At 39.5% G+C, this 14,058-nt stretch overlaps 1 protein-coding gene across 1 annotated transcript in view; it reads right to left on the minus strand.

Annotated features, from left to right (window-relative positions):
• Positions 1-2,878: 2,878 nt before the first annotated feature.
• LOC106491159 (collagen alpha-6(VI) chain-like) overlaps positions 2,879-14,058 on the minus strand; it is a 60,706-nt gene continuing 49,526 nt past the window's right edge. The window contains exons 31-39 of the mRNA XM_067292182.1: positions 12,985-13,020; positions 12,123-12,159; positions 11,531-11,542; positions 10,931-11,418; positions 8,270-8,360; positions 6,961-7,632; positions 6,050-6,143; positions 5,542-5,813; positions 2,879-3,613 (exon numbers count right to left, since the gene is read on the minus strand). Of these exons, the coding sequence (XP_067148283.1) occupies positions 3,441-3,613; positions 5,542-5,813; positions 6,050-6,143; positions 6,961-7,632; positions 8,270-8,360; positions 10,931-11,418; positions 11,531-11,542; positions 12,123-12,159; positions 12,985-13,020 (1,875 nt within the window). The 3' untranslated portion in view covers positions 2,879-3,440. The remainder of the gene's footprint in view (positions 3,614-5,541; positions 5,814-6,049; positions 6,144-6,960; positions 7,633-8,269; positions 8,361-10,930; positions 11,419-11,530; positions 11,543-12,122; positions 12,160-12,984; positions 13,021-14,058) is intronic.

Here is a 14,058-nt window from a genome sequence, read left to right on the forward strand (position 1 = left end):
AAGTTAATGATAGATTATGAGCATTTTCACAGCATTATCACCCTTATAAAAAATAAACAAACAAATAAGCAAGGGCATTATATTTACTCATTTTCATTGAGTGGAACTCACAGGAAGTGTTTTGGTCCCAGGAATGGCTGTTCTCTGTTCAACACCTTTACTTCCAGAGATCTAGGCATGAAAATTCAGCTACTCTGGATTAGATGAATATGTGCATTTGGATTGAAATATGACAGTATTGGGATTAAATTTAGTATATGTACATTCTCACACTCTTTTAACTATAGGCTATCTTAACAAGGGCCCAAACAAGCATAAAGATCAGAGAGGCTTACTATAGCAAAACTAAGTTGCTTTATAAACAGATTTGCAATTAAGTGAGTGACTTGGCTCTTGAAACAAGGCCTCCATATAAGAAGCTACTTCTTGTTACTTCTGAGGGGTTCACCTGTTTTCTTTTACAGTTTGGGAGGATTTTTGGAGGGAGCAGGGAGAGGTTGTCCTTAATCCATGCAACTGAGCAGCATGTACATCTCCAGAAGAGTGTTGTCATTAGAGGAAAGGATGTTAGTTCAGGGCAGATAGTCATATCACAGTACAAATAGTCATACCCCAAATTCTACCTCTAGCTCAGATCCTAAAGGCAGGTTGCTCTGGTAATGGGCAGCTGTGCCTATATTATTTAATCTGTCTTAAAAAAGCAGGGCTTATTCTCATGGGCACACTGACCTTGGGCTAACATATTTAAACAGCTTTGAAATTGAAGCCAGCTGAGTGTGCAGGCATACTGCTGCACAGGCTGTGTAAGCATGGCTGCCCAAAGGCACTTGGGGGATGGGATGGAAGAAGGGGATCCCCTAACATGGGGAGAGTCACTACATGCCACACCATACACCAGTGATCCTTTTACAGTTCTAGCATTCATTTATGCCACAGCCAATCCAAAAGAATATCAAGAGTTAAAAAAATGTAGATACTAGGTGCTCCACTACCTAGACCAATGTTTTGAAGTTTAAGCACCCATTGAAGTTTCTATAAGATTCAGCATATCTGAAATAGGAAAAAAAAACACCTGCAAATGCTGCTTGCTGGACCATTTGACACAACCAGCAGGATGGGAAAGGGGTCAGACAGTAGAACCCAAAACATCCTATGGTAGCTAGCATATTCCTCCCTTTGGAGAAGAGCCCAGGAGACTTATGCCAGGGATGAAAAAAGAAAGAAAACCAGGTTAGGAGGCTTTGAGGGTCATTCCTCAAAAAGACCAGCTAGCTTGTCTTATCTTGCATTGCTCCAGAAAGAAGATCAAGCAGCCTGTCTGAGGTAATGGGGTGGAAGATGTGTGTGTAGAAAGCATGAACAGGTCAGCCCACACAGCCATACAAATTTTTCCTTATCAAGGAAAGAGGATCCACACACCAAGATTCTCCTCTGAATGAAAAACAAGGATTTAGAGCTAACAGCAAGACTAACTAGCCCCAGATATCAAGAGCCAGCTGAAAGGAAGAGCGGGATTGCATGCAGCTGAGATCCATCAGGGGACTATACGTCTCTTGAGCAGAAGAGAAGAACCTCAGCTATCAGCAACTGTCTCTGATACAAGGGCAGAGATGCTTGATTTTTGACCTTTACTTTCCAACTAAGAGAATTATTTACTTATCTCAACAAAAGGAGATCATACCACCAAGAGACAGAGTTTTTGTGGGTCTCATGTTAAAAACTGAACCTGGTTCTCCAACAAAGGCAGACTCCTTCCCTTTGTGTACATCTGATTTAAGGAGAGGGAGCCATTCCTTTTGAAAGAGGAGAGAAACTATTGCCAACTATTACAAACAGAAAATAGCACTTAATTAGCAATATTAACCACTTCAAAATTAAAAGCCCTGTGAATAATGTGGCAAAAAGCAAACCCAGGTTCAATTTATTCCTTGACAAAATTATTAGACCAGCTCTAGCCCCCAACCAGAAACCTAAGTGGCCCTCCTCAAGTACCAAGTTTCCTAGTCACAAATGTAGTAAAAATATAGAAACAAACAGTAGAATATTTTCTATGCCATTGTGCTAATTTTAGCAGTTCCATTCTGTCACTTGCAAGAAAATCCCAAGGTGAAAGACCATAAGCTTCAACAACTCACCCCATTCTCACCCACAGTTTGGGTCAGTAGCAGTAACCCACGAGACATTTTGCAGACTTTTAAACCAAGGAGCACCCTTCCTCAACTGAGCTAAGGGTGGCATTGTCTCCTTTAGCAGTGAGTTGTTCAGCATTTTTATGGCTCTGAGGCTGGCAGGGCTTCACGAGAGTCCACTCTGTTCAAAGTCATTCCTCACAACAGGCTCCCTCTGGGTGACAGCCAAAAGCACCAGGCTTTGAGAAATCACAGCTCAGGAAATCCAAGTTCGTGTATGTTATGGTGACTCCCTAAAAGTCTGTTTTTAGGAATTCTTGGTCAGTAGCCCATGCAAATTTCTTAGAGATATCTTATCTACCTTACTGTAGACAAACACAGAAGCAGAATAGTACTCTAGGTGAGTACAGCCACCTCTACAAAGCGGCCCAAGGTGACAGAGTTAAGTGCACCATGGCTTCTACAGTTGTAGAATGGGCAGCAGCAGAGTTTGGGTAAGTCAGAGTGTGAAAGTCCAGCTAAGTCCCACTTTGCTGCAGGGCACTGCATTAATTATCTTTAATCAGAAAATGTCCTTGGGATTTTTTTCTTTCCCTCAAGAACAACCACCAAAATCTAATGGTCTAAAATGGATGAACTTGCCTAACCTTTGGCAGTAAGGGAAAGGGACCAATGCTGATTTACATGAGATGAAGAGCCAATCTATGAAAATATGATGACATCTGTTTGAAGAACTAATGGCATACACATTTCAGAAGGAATGATTTTATTCATGTTGGATTACTTGGAAAAAAAATTAAGCAGCTGAGAATGATTTTATGGTAGAAAAATCCTCTATATCAGTGCGAAGTAAGCTCTGGCAATTTTATGTCCTTTGAGATAAATGCTTTTTGGTACTTTCTCTAAGCAGGATAAATGCAAGCAAATGAATCAAAGCATTTTGACATTAGTTTCTTCCATCCGATGTTATTTCATGAAAAAGAGGTATTATTTTATTTTATTCAGTACATTTAAAAAGTGCACATTTTGGTGTTTATGGAAGAAAGTCAAGTTTCAATATTTTTATTCCTTTTAAACAATACACTATTGGCTATGAAAACAAGTTTCTCACTTCTTTTACATTGGATCAACCGAGCAATAGTTTAAACTTTATTTTCACTATTAAGTTACTAGATAAAAACTTTGCTAAGTATTTCTCTCACCTGAAATCTGGGAGTCAAGTAGTTAGTGTTAAGCATTTCCTTTTGAGCCCTTCTCCCCATCATCTTGATAGTGTAACTGAAGAATTAAGGTAATTTAACTGTCTCTGCGCTAGAAAGATTCTATACACAAGACTTTACATTCTTCTTGTGTTTCAAATCTATTTTTGTTGCCTCCACAGCCCCCATACCAAAACTGACCACACGTTTTCTGCGCTTTGTTGTAGTACCACTTCAGAACATAATCTTGACATCCTCCGCTATCCTGAAGCAGGTCACATGCATCTGGAAAAGGCAAATAAGAAATAGAGTCAATGAAAGAAAGAACTACCCTTCTTAGCATTGGAATTTCAGTGAAAAGTAACATTCAGTGCAAACTGGCAAATGAGAGAAGTAGTCTGTTCAAGGTCTTACAAAGATTCACTACGTATCCACCCACACACCCACAGTGTGAGGGTGGCCATGAGGCTCCTCTTACTCTGATTGATTTAATCAGAAGGAATTACTGAAACAACTAGATTTTCAGTGGCATAAACAGAAATGAAAAAGAGAAAAACTAAAAGGTGTTTAGTCTTCTAACGTAGAATTTTACTAAAATTACTGTAAAATGATTATGCCTCATCTATAGGGACTAGTGAAATGAAGTTAGCACAAACTGCTCTTCAAACTTTTCAGAACATCCCTCTGCTTTATTCCAAGTTTTTATCCCAGTACCCTTCAGTAAAATTTCATAAACGAGCATACATAGAAAACTAAATCATTCATGATAGTCTCTAAGCCAAATCCCAGAGACATATAGAGTTAAATCGTACAAATTTGCCAAAAAGTAGGTGAAAGTAGCACTGTTTGTAGCAATCTGCTATTCAGTGAGTAAGGATCTAATCAGCTTTCACCAATGTGAATTCAGAGTTATTCAAATGAAGTCAGAAGAGTAGGACATCAAAAGGAAAGCAAAAGAAGGAAAGCAAAATACTGAGAAAACTACCCAGCCTAGAGATTTAAAATAACACAGCCTTCTCCTCCTACTCAACTGAAAAACAAGAAAATCAATCAGTAGATCTATACAAGGTACATCTCTGGAAAGGAAAGCTCCAAAACTGTGCTACATGTTTTTAGAAGTAAACTTTAGGGGCGCTAATTACAAATTAAGATTGGGAACTTTTATTTATACCTGTCTTCTAAGCAGCTAATGTTGCACAACACCTGTGCAATGAGCCTGTTACCTTATGGGAAACATTTTATTTGCAAAGTGTGAACAGTAGCATACATTCATGCTACAGAATTTTCTATGTGACCACAGAGGTCATGCGCTGGTTAATGGAGAACACTGATTCAAGATGGTACACATGAAGTTAGGCCAACACCAGACCAATTCCGTATGTGTCAAGGAAGTCAGTCATGTACTGTGGATGTCTGGGCTTCCCAGAAGTACATCAGTTCTTAATTAAAGATCTGATATTACAACAGCTGTGCAAAAGCATTGGCCCTTTCATCAGGGATGGAGTTACCAGAGTGTCCTTAGAATCATTTTTGGTTGGGGAGAGATGAAAAACAGAGGGATGGGAGCTGTAGTGAGGAGCAAGCACACCAAAAGTCATACAGACACCACTGATTTTTCAACAGAAATTCTCTACAATTGTAGTCTAAACAATAACAACACTTGATAGTGCTAAAGGAATGTTGGTGAGAGAACTGAGCTCACAATCAGATTACCGTACCTACTGTAATAAATGGCAAATCTGCAAAGAAATATGCCTAATTAGGAGGCAAGGTAAAAAACATGAAGAATATCTTTTTGATAGGATACATCTAGTGGAGGGTCCAGTTCCTCCTGCAGGAATAGCCTGTAGCAGAGACATGCTTAGTTCCTCCATGTTGAACTGAGTTAGGAGCAGGAGTAACTCAGTAATTACAGTGCAACTAGGTGATTTAATATCATCAGCTATTTTTGTAAAAGAGATTACAAATTTATGTTACATTATTAACAAAAGTTGTAAATCAAAGCTAAAATCTAAATGACACCTACAATTCTGCCTTCAGTTACAAACTCCTAGTATATAGATTTGGACTGAATACGATCACATGGCAGCACAAAGCTTTGGAATATTTACTAAATGGACATGCTTCACACTGAGTAAACATTGAAATGAGCCCTTTGCAATTGAGAGTCTTTCTATTGAATTCAAAGAGTTTTTCATGCTCTAAAATCATACCGTAATCCTTATAGGCAGCCCTAGTTTCTACTGTTGCCTCTAAGTTTTCCTCATTCTCCTCCTGAGCTTCTCCATACTCTTGTGGCTTTTTTTCTTTAGCATCCTCTTGTGTGAAATACTCATCCTCCTCATAATCATATCCCGTCTTTGACACTGTGTATCCAAGTTCTGTGGTAGTTGTTATAGTTTTCTCCAGGACTCTATTTTCAGTTGTTTCAACTTTTTCCAAACCATGACTGTAACCAGTTTCATCTGAGCCAGGAAAAGGCACCCTTCCAAGGAGGAGAAAAAAAGGGAGGGTTAAGCACTAGTAAGGCCTTGAAAAATGCATCTTGTTCATTCCTTCTGAATTCTGTGAAAAACTTTTTTGGTCCTGATACTGTTTCTATTAAAGGTAGTTGGAATGTAACTACTAACTCAATGGGAGAAAATTCTATATTGAGAGATAAATGTAAATACACAGTTTTATCCCATACACACTGAATAACTTTAATAGGCAATTCCAAACCTTTCAATAACAGATACTTGCTGTTGCGTGTCTCCCCGATCTAAGTTTTCACACTCTTCTTGAAGTTCAGGAGAAGGGTAGCTGTTCATTTCCCCTATGGGGAAAGCACAAGAAGTGACAGCTGAGTTTTAAATTCCTCCAAATCCCAGTAAGTTTGATAAAAAAAGTACTATGTGAAATTTTTGTTGTGGAATATGTATCCTTCAAATAAATAACATATGACACCTACAAGGACTGGCACTATGACCGGGGAAATGAAAACGACGTAAGAGATGTGGTATTACTTTGCAATACACTATTTATCCTTCCGTAGAAACTTTGGTGCCTGTAAGTATGCGCTTCTGATGGGGATTTCAAATCAGTGACATCTTCATTCTTCATGTTTCTCTTGTATATATTTCAAAGCAACCAATAACTGCTAACCTGTATATGCGTGTCCTGGAAAGTTCAGAAGTTCTTTCTCTGCTCTACAGAGGAGGAATAATTGCAGGAAAGAGACGTTAAGGCCAGATCAGCTAGATGTTTGAACTAAAAAAAAACCTAAATAAGCACTAGCAGCTGAGTAAATCTGGACCTGCCACTAGTCAGAGCAGGAATGAAGGCCTAATTCAGGAACAGAATTGTGGTTTCTTGGCTGAAGAGTGGAGTCAATTAAGCCCCACATTAAATGCAAACTAATGGGGAAAATTTTTGTAAGACTTTGGCCTAAGGCTCTATTAAAATATAATGTTGTTCTGCAGTTACTGGCATTTCCATTAGTGTCTAGCATCTGCTGTGAACTACAAATGAAAGACCAACTAGTTAGTTTATGACTAGAAACTGAATGACAGTGGATGCACAGACTACTTTTGTCTAAACAGCATTTCTCATTCTTTTCATAACATAAGCAAACCCTGTTGGATGCTACTTACGTTGTAGGAGATTTAGGAATGCCCGGCTAAACCTCTGAGCATATGCCATCTCGGATGTTGAAACCCTGCCCAACGACAGCAAGTGCTGCTCTGTGGGGGAGCTGGACAGCTCTGTCAGCTCACTCTCACTCACATCACTGCCAAGCGCTAAAGTGAACAAGGTGAATCCTTGGCACTTGACTCCAAGTGAAATCTCTCTCAGCCTCTCTCTGTCCCATTTGCTAGTTTTGCTTCCAACTATTGTAAATATGACCCTGTGCTTTCTTTGCCTGGGGGCTTTAAAAAATATATTTTCAACTGTCCACTGTAATGCAGAAGCAATGGCTGATGGTCCTTCCATTTGGTGAACAGACTCTTGGATATGTTTCTTCATCAAATCTTTCTTGTTGTATGTGACTAGATCAAACTCCAGGGCCACGGGGCTTTGGCTTCTGTTAGGCAGGAAGCCTCTGGGAGCCTGTTGCACCAGTGCCACTCTGGTGCCTCCATATGTCTCACTTGGCTGTGGGGCAATGACAAACTGATCTAGCATGTTGCTCACAAAGTCTTTGGCTCTCTGAAACTCTTCACTGCTGACACTGCGAGAACTGTCCATGATGTAAGTGATATCCAGATCCATCACAACAGGAGGAGGAATGGGAACCTCACAGTTCGTACTTGGTTTGCATTTATCTAGAGAAGAAGAGCCAATAGGCAACAAACTATTTAAAGAGTACAACAAAAGCAATGGTTTAGAAAGAAAACTCTACTTTACTTCTTAAATTTTGATTTAAAATTCAATATGGCAATCAGAAATTTTGTTGTAAGAAACAATGGATGAATCTTGCTGAATAAGGTTTTGAGATATGATGGGAAATTACTCAGGTGTGAGAGCAAAAAGTGTTCCTAAAGTAAAACTTAAGAGATAAGAGTTCCCTCGAGTAATTTTCTTCCACTGAAATCTAAACAGGACAAAGGACACTGAAACAAACTCTTTTTAATCTCAGACAACTGCTCATCTTTCCTAAATATTATTATCATTTAGCAGCTTCTCCCCCCCTTCAAAATGTAGAATTTACAGTAAATGAGCCTGGTTTCCCAGAACCATAAAGCTATTTTAAGTGCATTTCTGTTATAAAGAAAATGCCAAATATAATAATTCATTTTGCATAGCTGAGACAGGAACCAGTTAAACAGCTTTTGTGTTTTTGAGCTTTGAACTCTTTCTATCCATATTGCCCAGAAGAATTATTTTAATGAAATCTATAGGATTTGTTATTGAAAAGATAAAAAGACCAATACAACAGCTGGAATTTGTAAAAAGTCTTACCATAGCAAAGAGTACAATATGTGATGTTCTCCAAACTTTCACTCTGTTGTCTTTCCCAAACAAATAACTGAAATCTTCTAGTATCATCAATCTGTGTTTTAAAGCAGACACAAAAGTAACATTATATACCCAAAACACAGATCTTTTTTTCTCAGTTCTTAATACTTAATGTCTGTACTATTTTTCTGCTGAAACAGCCACTGTCCCTATCTTGGGGGTTTCACTGCTATTGTAATATCAAACAGGTACACAGAAGACTTTTCCAGTTGCCATTCTGGTTGCCCTGGAGCACTTCAGGAATTAACATTGGCACCTGAAGTATGAAGAAATCTAAACACTGAGAATGGAAAGAAAACAACAGAATCAATCTCTTCGAGAAATACATCAGCACCCAGATAAGCTTAGAAGCTTTTGCGGTTAAGAAGTTGTATTAGCAGTCATGATAGTGGTTTTCTAGGCTTTTCCATAGTCCTCCTCTGCTGCTCTGGCAAGTAAGGAAATCTCTTCATGCCTACAGGTTTATCTCCACACTGTGCCACAGAGATTGCTGGTTAGTGCAGCTGCTAATGCAAACATATCTCTGCCAGCTGTAGTGATCCTAACCAGAAGACCATTATACATTGATGAGTTAGTGATCCACATAACAGTTAACCTGAGTAGGCACAGGCCTGTGCTGTGCTTTGCTGCACTATGTTGCACCTATAGCTTGGCCTTCAGGCCTGTGTTGCAGGGAGAGTTAGCCAGCTAATTGTAAGGAAGAAGCCTGAAGGCAGCTCCCACTTTGCACTAATGATTATACCACCTGCATGACTTTGTCTTTATCTAAATGTGCAGCAACAAGTTCTCATGTGAACCTTCTCTTTGACAGTAGAAATGATTAATAGAATCCTTTTCTTTTAAGAAAATCCTATAAGAGCTCAAAAGACCAAATGTAAGGTAATCTTTTGACAGACAGGGTCTGCAAGGCATGCTGTGCCTGACTGAAGGCCCATTTGATGCTATACAACTTGGGGTTCCCAGTGTCTGAAGGGACGTAAAATTATCTGTACTATCCTCATTTTCCTTATGGTGTTAGCTCCAACAAATGGCATTTTTCAGAGCTACTTTACAGAATCTGAGTGCCTTTTTTACTGAGATCGTGATAAACACTAGTCCTTGTGCATTGAAATAGAGCACAACATTAGCACAGTTCATTAGCCAGCGTATCGCATTAAGGCAGTTAGTTATACTCGTAATAGCTCATTCAAAGCTAGCTCTGGTATTTCTGCACAGTGTTGCACTTAAGTCCTCTGTCCACAGTCATTTTTATACTTTGTCTTTCTGTTCTTCCTAGATCCTAGATTAGGCAGGAATTAAGATTGGTGATGACTTGTTAAGTGATCTATAATCTGAGACTCCTAAAGCAAGCTAACCAAAGACAGCAAGTATCTCAGGCCAGTATAATGAGAAACATCATGAAGACCAAACCACCTCTGAACTGCAAAGTGCAGAAGGCCATCTAAAAGAAAAAGCATTTTTTTATTTGCTTGGGTGGCAGGGGGAGGTTGATTGCCATGCCACCATTGTCATCATAAAAGAGAACTAGGTAGTGAATTTTTTGCCTTTCTCCTTGTCCAACAGCTGCTCTCAGCTTTGCTTTAAAGCTGGCCAGACTCCTGCTGCCCAATATTCCTCTGTTCCCTAGCATGTTCATGGGCTGTTTATAATTGTGTTGTTTACTTGTGCGATTCCTGGAATAAAAAAACATGTCTTAAACATTTGCAGTAAATTAGGATGAAGCTAACACTTCACAGTGGGACTATTCTGTTTGTTTGCCAACCTGTATGTTCTTTCATTTTGGAAAGCATTACAGCAAGGGTAAAATTTATAACCTTTGAATTAATGTTGCCTTATCCTGCCAGTGTGAACATTCCTGGTGCAGGCTAAGCATAAGTAAATACATAAGTAAATACAGTTTCCTTCTACAAGGATGATTTTGAAGAAACAGCAGCTGGAAGAAACTTTACTTTAAAATAAGTTAAAACTGAGCACAGATGATCCAAAAATAAATTGAAGAGAAAGAACATGGAAGACATACTACCAAACCTTAAAGAAAGTTAGATTTTTTTCCTTTGGCTCCTGGTAATATGCAATACGTATTTTTTCTATTTAATATCTTTTCTATATGAAGTCATATTATAAAACAAAAGGTTTTATTTCTTCTCTTGTACTAATGGCAATGTAGCTATTGAAAGGGGTCTTGTTCAATTTAGTTTTCTTTGGGAAGATAAACTCCTGTACTTGAAGTCTTCCACTATTGGGTAATAGTGGAAGACTTCCTAGAAACTAGTGCCACGGTTTGGTAATTAAATAGTAGATGTCACAACATCAGAAAAGAATGCTGCATAAGAAACAAACTGAAATTAACTCAATGTTATTTAAATTACATGATTTGGCCTAAAACCACTAGTCATAAATAATTCATGTGCAGAAAGAATCAGTGTTCCTTTGTTAAAATAGTACGTTTTAACATACCTCTTTCTAATAAGGGATAGGATCTAAACTTTTCCTGGAGAAGTAACTAGTTTGAGAGCATGTTTTAACCAAATACTAATAGCTATTAAGCAAATAGATGATTGATTCTCACTGAGAGTTTCAATTTTCTATAGTCAATCTACTTACTGAGAAGGCACGCCTGATATTTGGCACTTCACTGAAGGCAATAACCACTGGAGTGATATCCAAGGCACTCAACTCAAGTGCAGCTGTGCTGATGACATCATCATCTTGCGATGGACCATTGGCAAAAAATATGGCAACTTTTCTTATGAGGATGCCGTGACGAACCCGTTTAAAGACGTTCCTTGCAACAAACCTCATGGCTGCCCCAATATTACGTTTTCCAGTGGATCTCTCTAGCGGTACTCTCCGGACTGCTTGCAGCAGCAAGCTGCTCTTTTGGAATTCTGAGAATCGGATGAGATAGCGCGTGTTGGTATTGAAAGACACAATGGAGACACGAGCGCCTGTTGGGCAGTTGCTTTCACTGATCTTAATGGTCCTAAGCAAAGACATGACAATGTTCCTCATTCTTTCAAATGCAGCTGGAGTAACATCTTCAGACATATCAAGGGCAAACACCACTTCAGTTGGATAAATTGGACATGTGTCTGTATTTTGAAACAAAAAATTCAGTGTGAGAGCCTTTCCAAAATTCAAACATTGCTGGTTTTTTCTTCAAGTCCATGAAATAAAAGGCATAGAGAGGTCTGATGGGCTTACCTGATGAGCAAGCTGGAATGGAGAGATGGAGACAAAATAAATTATTTTGCACTCATATTCATGAAAATAGTGACATATTCCCTTGCTTTCATTAAAAAGCCTGATCCACAGCTCAGACAACTATCAGAATCTGTCAGTTAGGTACAACCATCCTCCTCCACAATCAAATACTCAAAATAGTGCAGTTTCACTGAATGAGATTTAAAGAGACTGTTCTGGGTTCTGCTGAGCAGAGAAGGCTGAGAGAGAATGAACACTCCAAACTGGGAACAGAGGAGATACATAAATACTGTCTTCTCTCCCTCACAGATTCTCCCAAAGGGGGTTTGGCATAATAATAATAAAATAATTTAAGCCTAAATGAGGACCAGAGAAATTTGTTAGTATTTTCATAATTGACAGGAAAAATGAGCAAAAAGTGTAAGCTTGTCTTACATACCTGCTGAACCACCATCACAGTTAACGGCTACTAGTCACCCTTAGCCTCAGCCAGATTCAACCTACCAGCCTAAAGGGTTTCCAGTGGAGGCTATTCCCTCTAAGAATGGTGACTAAATGGATTCAGAGATAAAAGAAGATGCTCCCTACTTACGGCAGTTTTCTCGTGTAAAATTCACAAGTTCACAAGGCTGCAAGAGCAAAACCAAAAAGCAATTAGTGGCAAATCCCAGTCCATCCCAGGCTGGGAATCTTACTATTGGTTTGAGCTAAAGATCAGATCCCAGTGCCTGAACACACATCTCAGTTCCTCCCTATTTCAAATAGTACAGTGGACTTCAGGCTCTTCTCCTACTACAGAAACTAAGGTTTTTTCAGACGTGCTCTGTGGACACTTAACAATACCCTAGAGCATGAAATAGTCATTTATCCACTTTTTGTTTTATGCAATAATCTGATCTAGAAGGTCACAAGGAGGTCACAGGGCAATGGTGCCTCCAAAGGAAAACGGGCAGGAAATTCTAAAGCAACTTGCTAGGACATAGAACATATTTACAACAGTATTGCCTGCAGGCAACTGTCCACATAAGGGTTAGATGAAGCCTTTACTCAGGCATCTTCATCCTATATGGGGATCAGGATTCTGGAGAAATTCTGCCCTGCTATTTCCAGTGAAAACAGCTGTGGCTGAGGAAAGGCCACCCTTTGTAAGAGTAAAACGTAACCCTAAGCCTGAGCTGGTGTGTAAACTAATCTGAATGAAATAACAGAGAAAGGAATGTTTATAGTCAAATAGTCTGTAAAAGTTTGGACACGGAATAAATCCATGCTCACAATTGTTTCTCATTCCTTGATTATTTACAAGCAGAATGATCCACTCTATGCTGACAAGTATTTGAAAAGGATGTTATTTTCTAACAGTTAACAGTGCTCATTGAGGTCCATGCTTTGAATGGAAGAAAACTAAAACCGTTAATTCCATGCAGTGTGCCGTTAGCTCTAACGTAATTACTTACTTCCATTGCAATGGTGCCTCTTGGTCCCTTGGTACCCTGAAATAAATTAAAACACGCCCAGAAAACCAGCCTCTAATAATGTATTTCCATCACGGCACTGAAGCCCAAAGAAAATGCAGGCATACAGTGTTCCCCTGATAACCATTTCTGAGTTAGAAATGTGGGGACACGTCGTCACCAGCATGGATTTCTGTGGACCTGTTCCTGACATAGGTGCAGACTACTTCTCAGTAGGGCTTTCCTTCCTTTTTTTATGAATGTTCAATATTTGTTGCTCTTGAAGACCAATATCATTAGGAATTGGATCTTCCTTCTAGTCAGCAACTTCTGCTAGCAAAAAATGCTGTGGTTCAGTTATCTATACTTTATGTCCCTTTCAGCCCCTGAAAGGCCTTCTTGCCCACTCCTCTCACAGGGCAGAATCCCCACAGTTCTTCTGCCTCAGGTAATCCTGCAAACCCTACACCCACCACAACTGCTCAGCAGGTCTAGCTGGCTTTGGCTACTCTGCAGCCTTCTCTTCAGGAGCTGTGTGTGAATGCCAGTACTCCAAACATCCTTTTTCAAAATAAAGTATTGTTTGACCTTTGTAACAGAAATAAAATACAAGAATAACTTTTCTTTTTTAAGGCAACTTGAGTGTTTTCATCATCACGTGCAATTCAACCAGGCGGCAGGGCCACTGAAGACTTCCACCTCCTCACAGGTGGGCTGCAGTACCGTACACCAGAAAAACTTGAACTCTGCATCCCACAACCTTTAGCTAATCCCTCCATACCATGATAACACAATTTACCAAAATCATATACCTCTTCACCTCCCCGAATGACAACCTCAACTCCATACTTGTTGCTTCACCCTCCATTCCCCCCTGCCTTCCATCTCTTGCCTGAGTTCAACTTTCCTCATCTCTTCTCCTCTCCTTCTGCCAGCCCCATCACAGCCATTCCATGCCTTTTTCTTCTTGTGTTTCCCAGCATGTCCCAACTCTGCCTTAGTACTATGGAGCAACAATTAACTGTGAACTGCCTGAGCCTTAATGAATGGTGTTTGCAGCAGCTGATCAGTGGTGAC

Source organism: Apteryx mantelli, chromosome 2 (assembly GCF_036417845.1).
Source record: "Apteryx mantelli isolate bAptMan1 chromosome 2, bAptMan1.hap1, whole genome shotgun sequence".
In the NCBI taxonomy this organism is placed as follows: Eukaryota; Metazoa; Chordata; class Aves; order Apterygiformes; family Apterygidae; genus Apteryx; species Apteryx mantelli.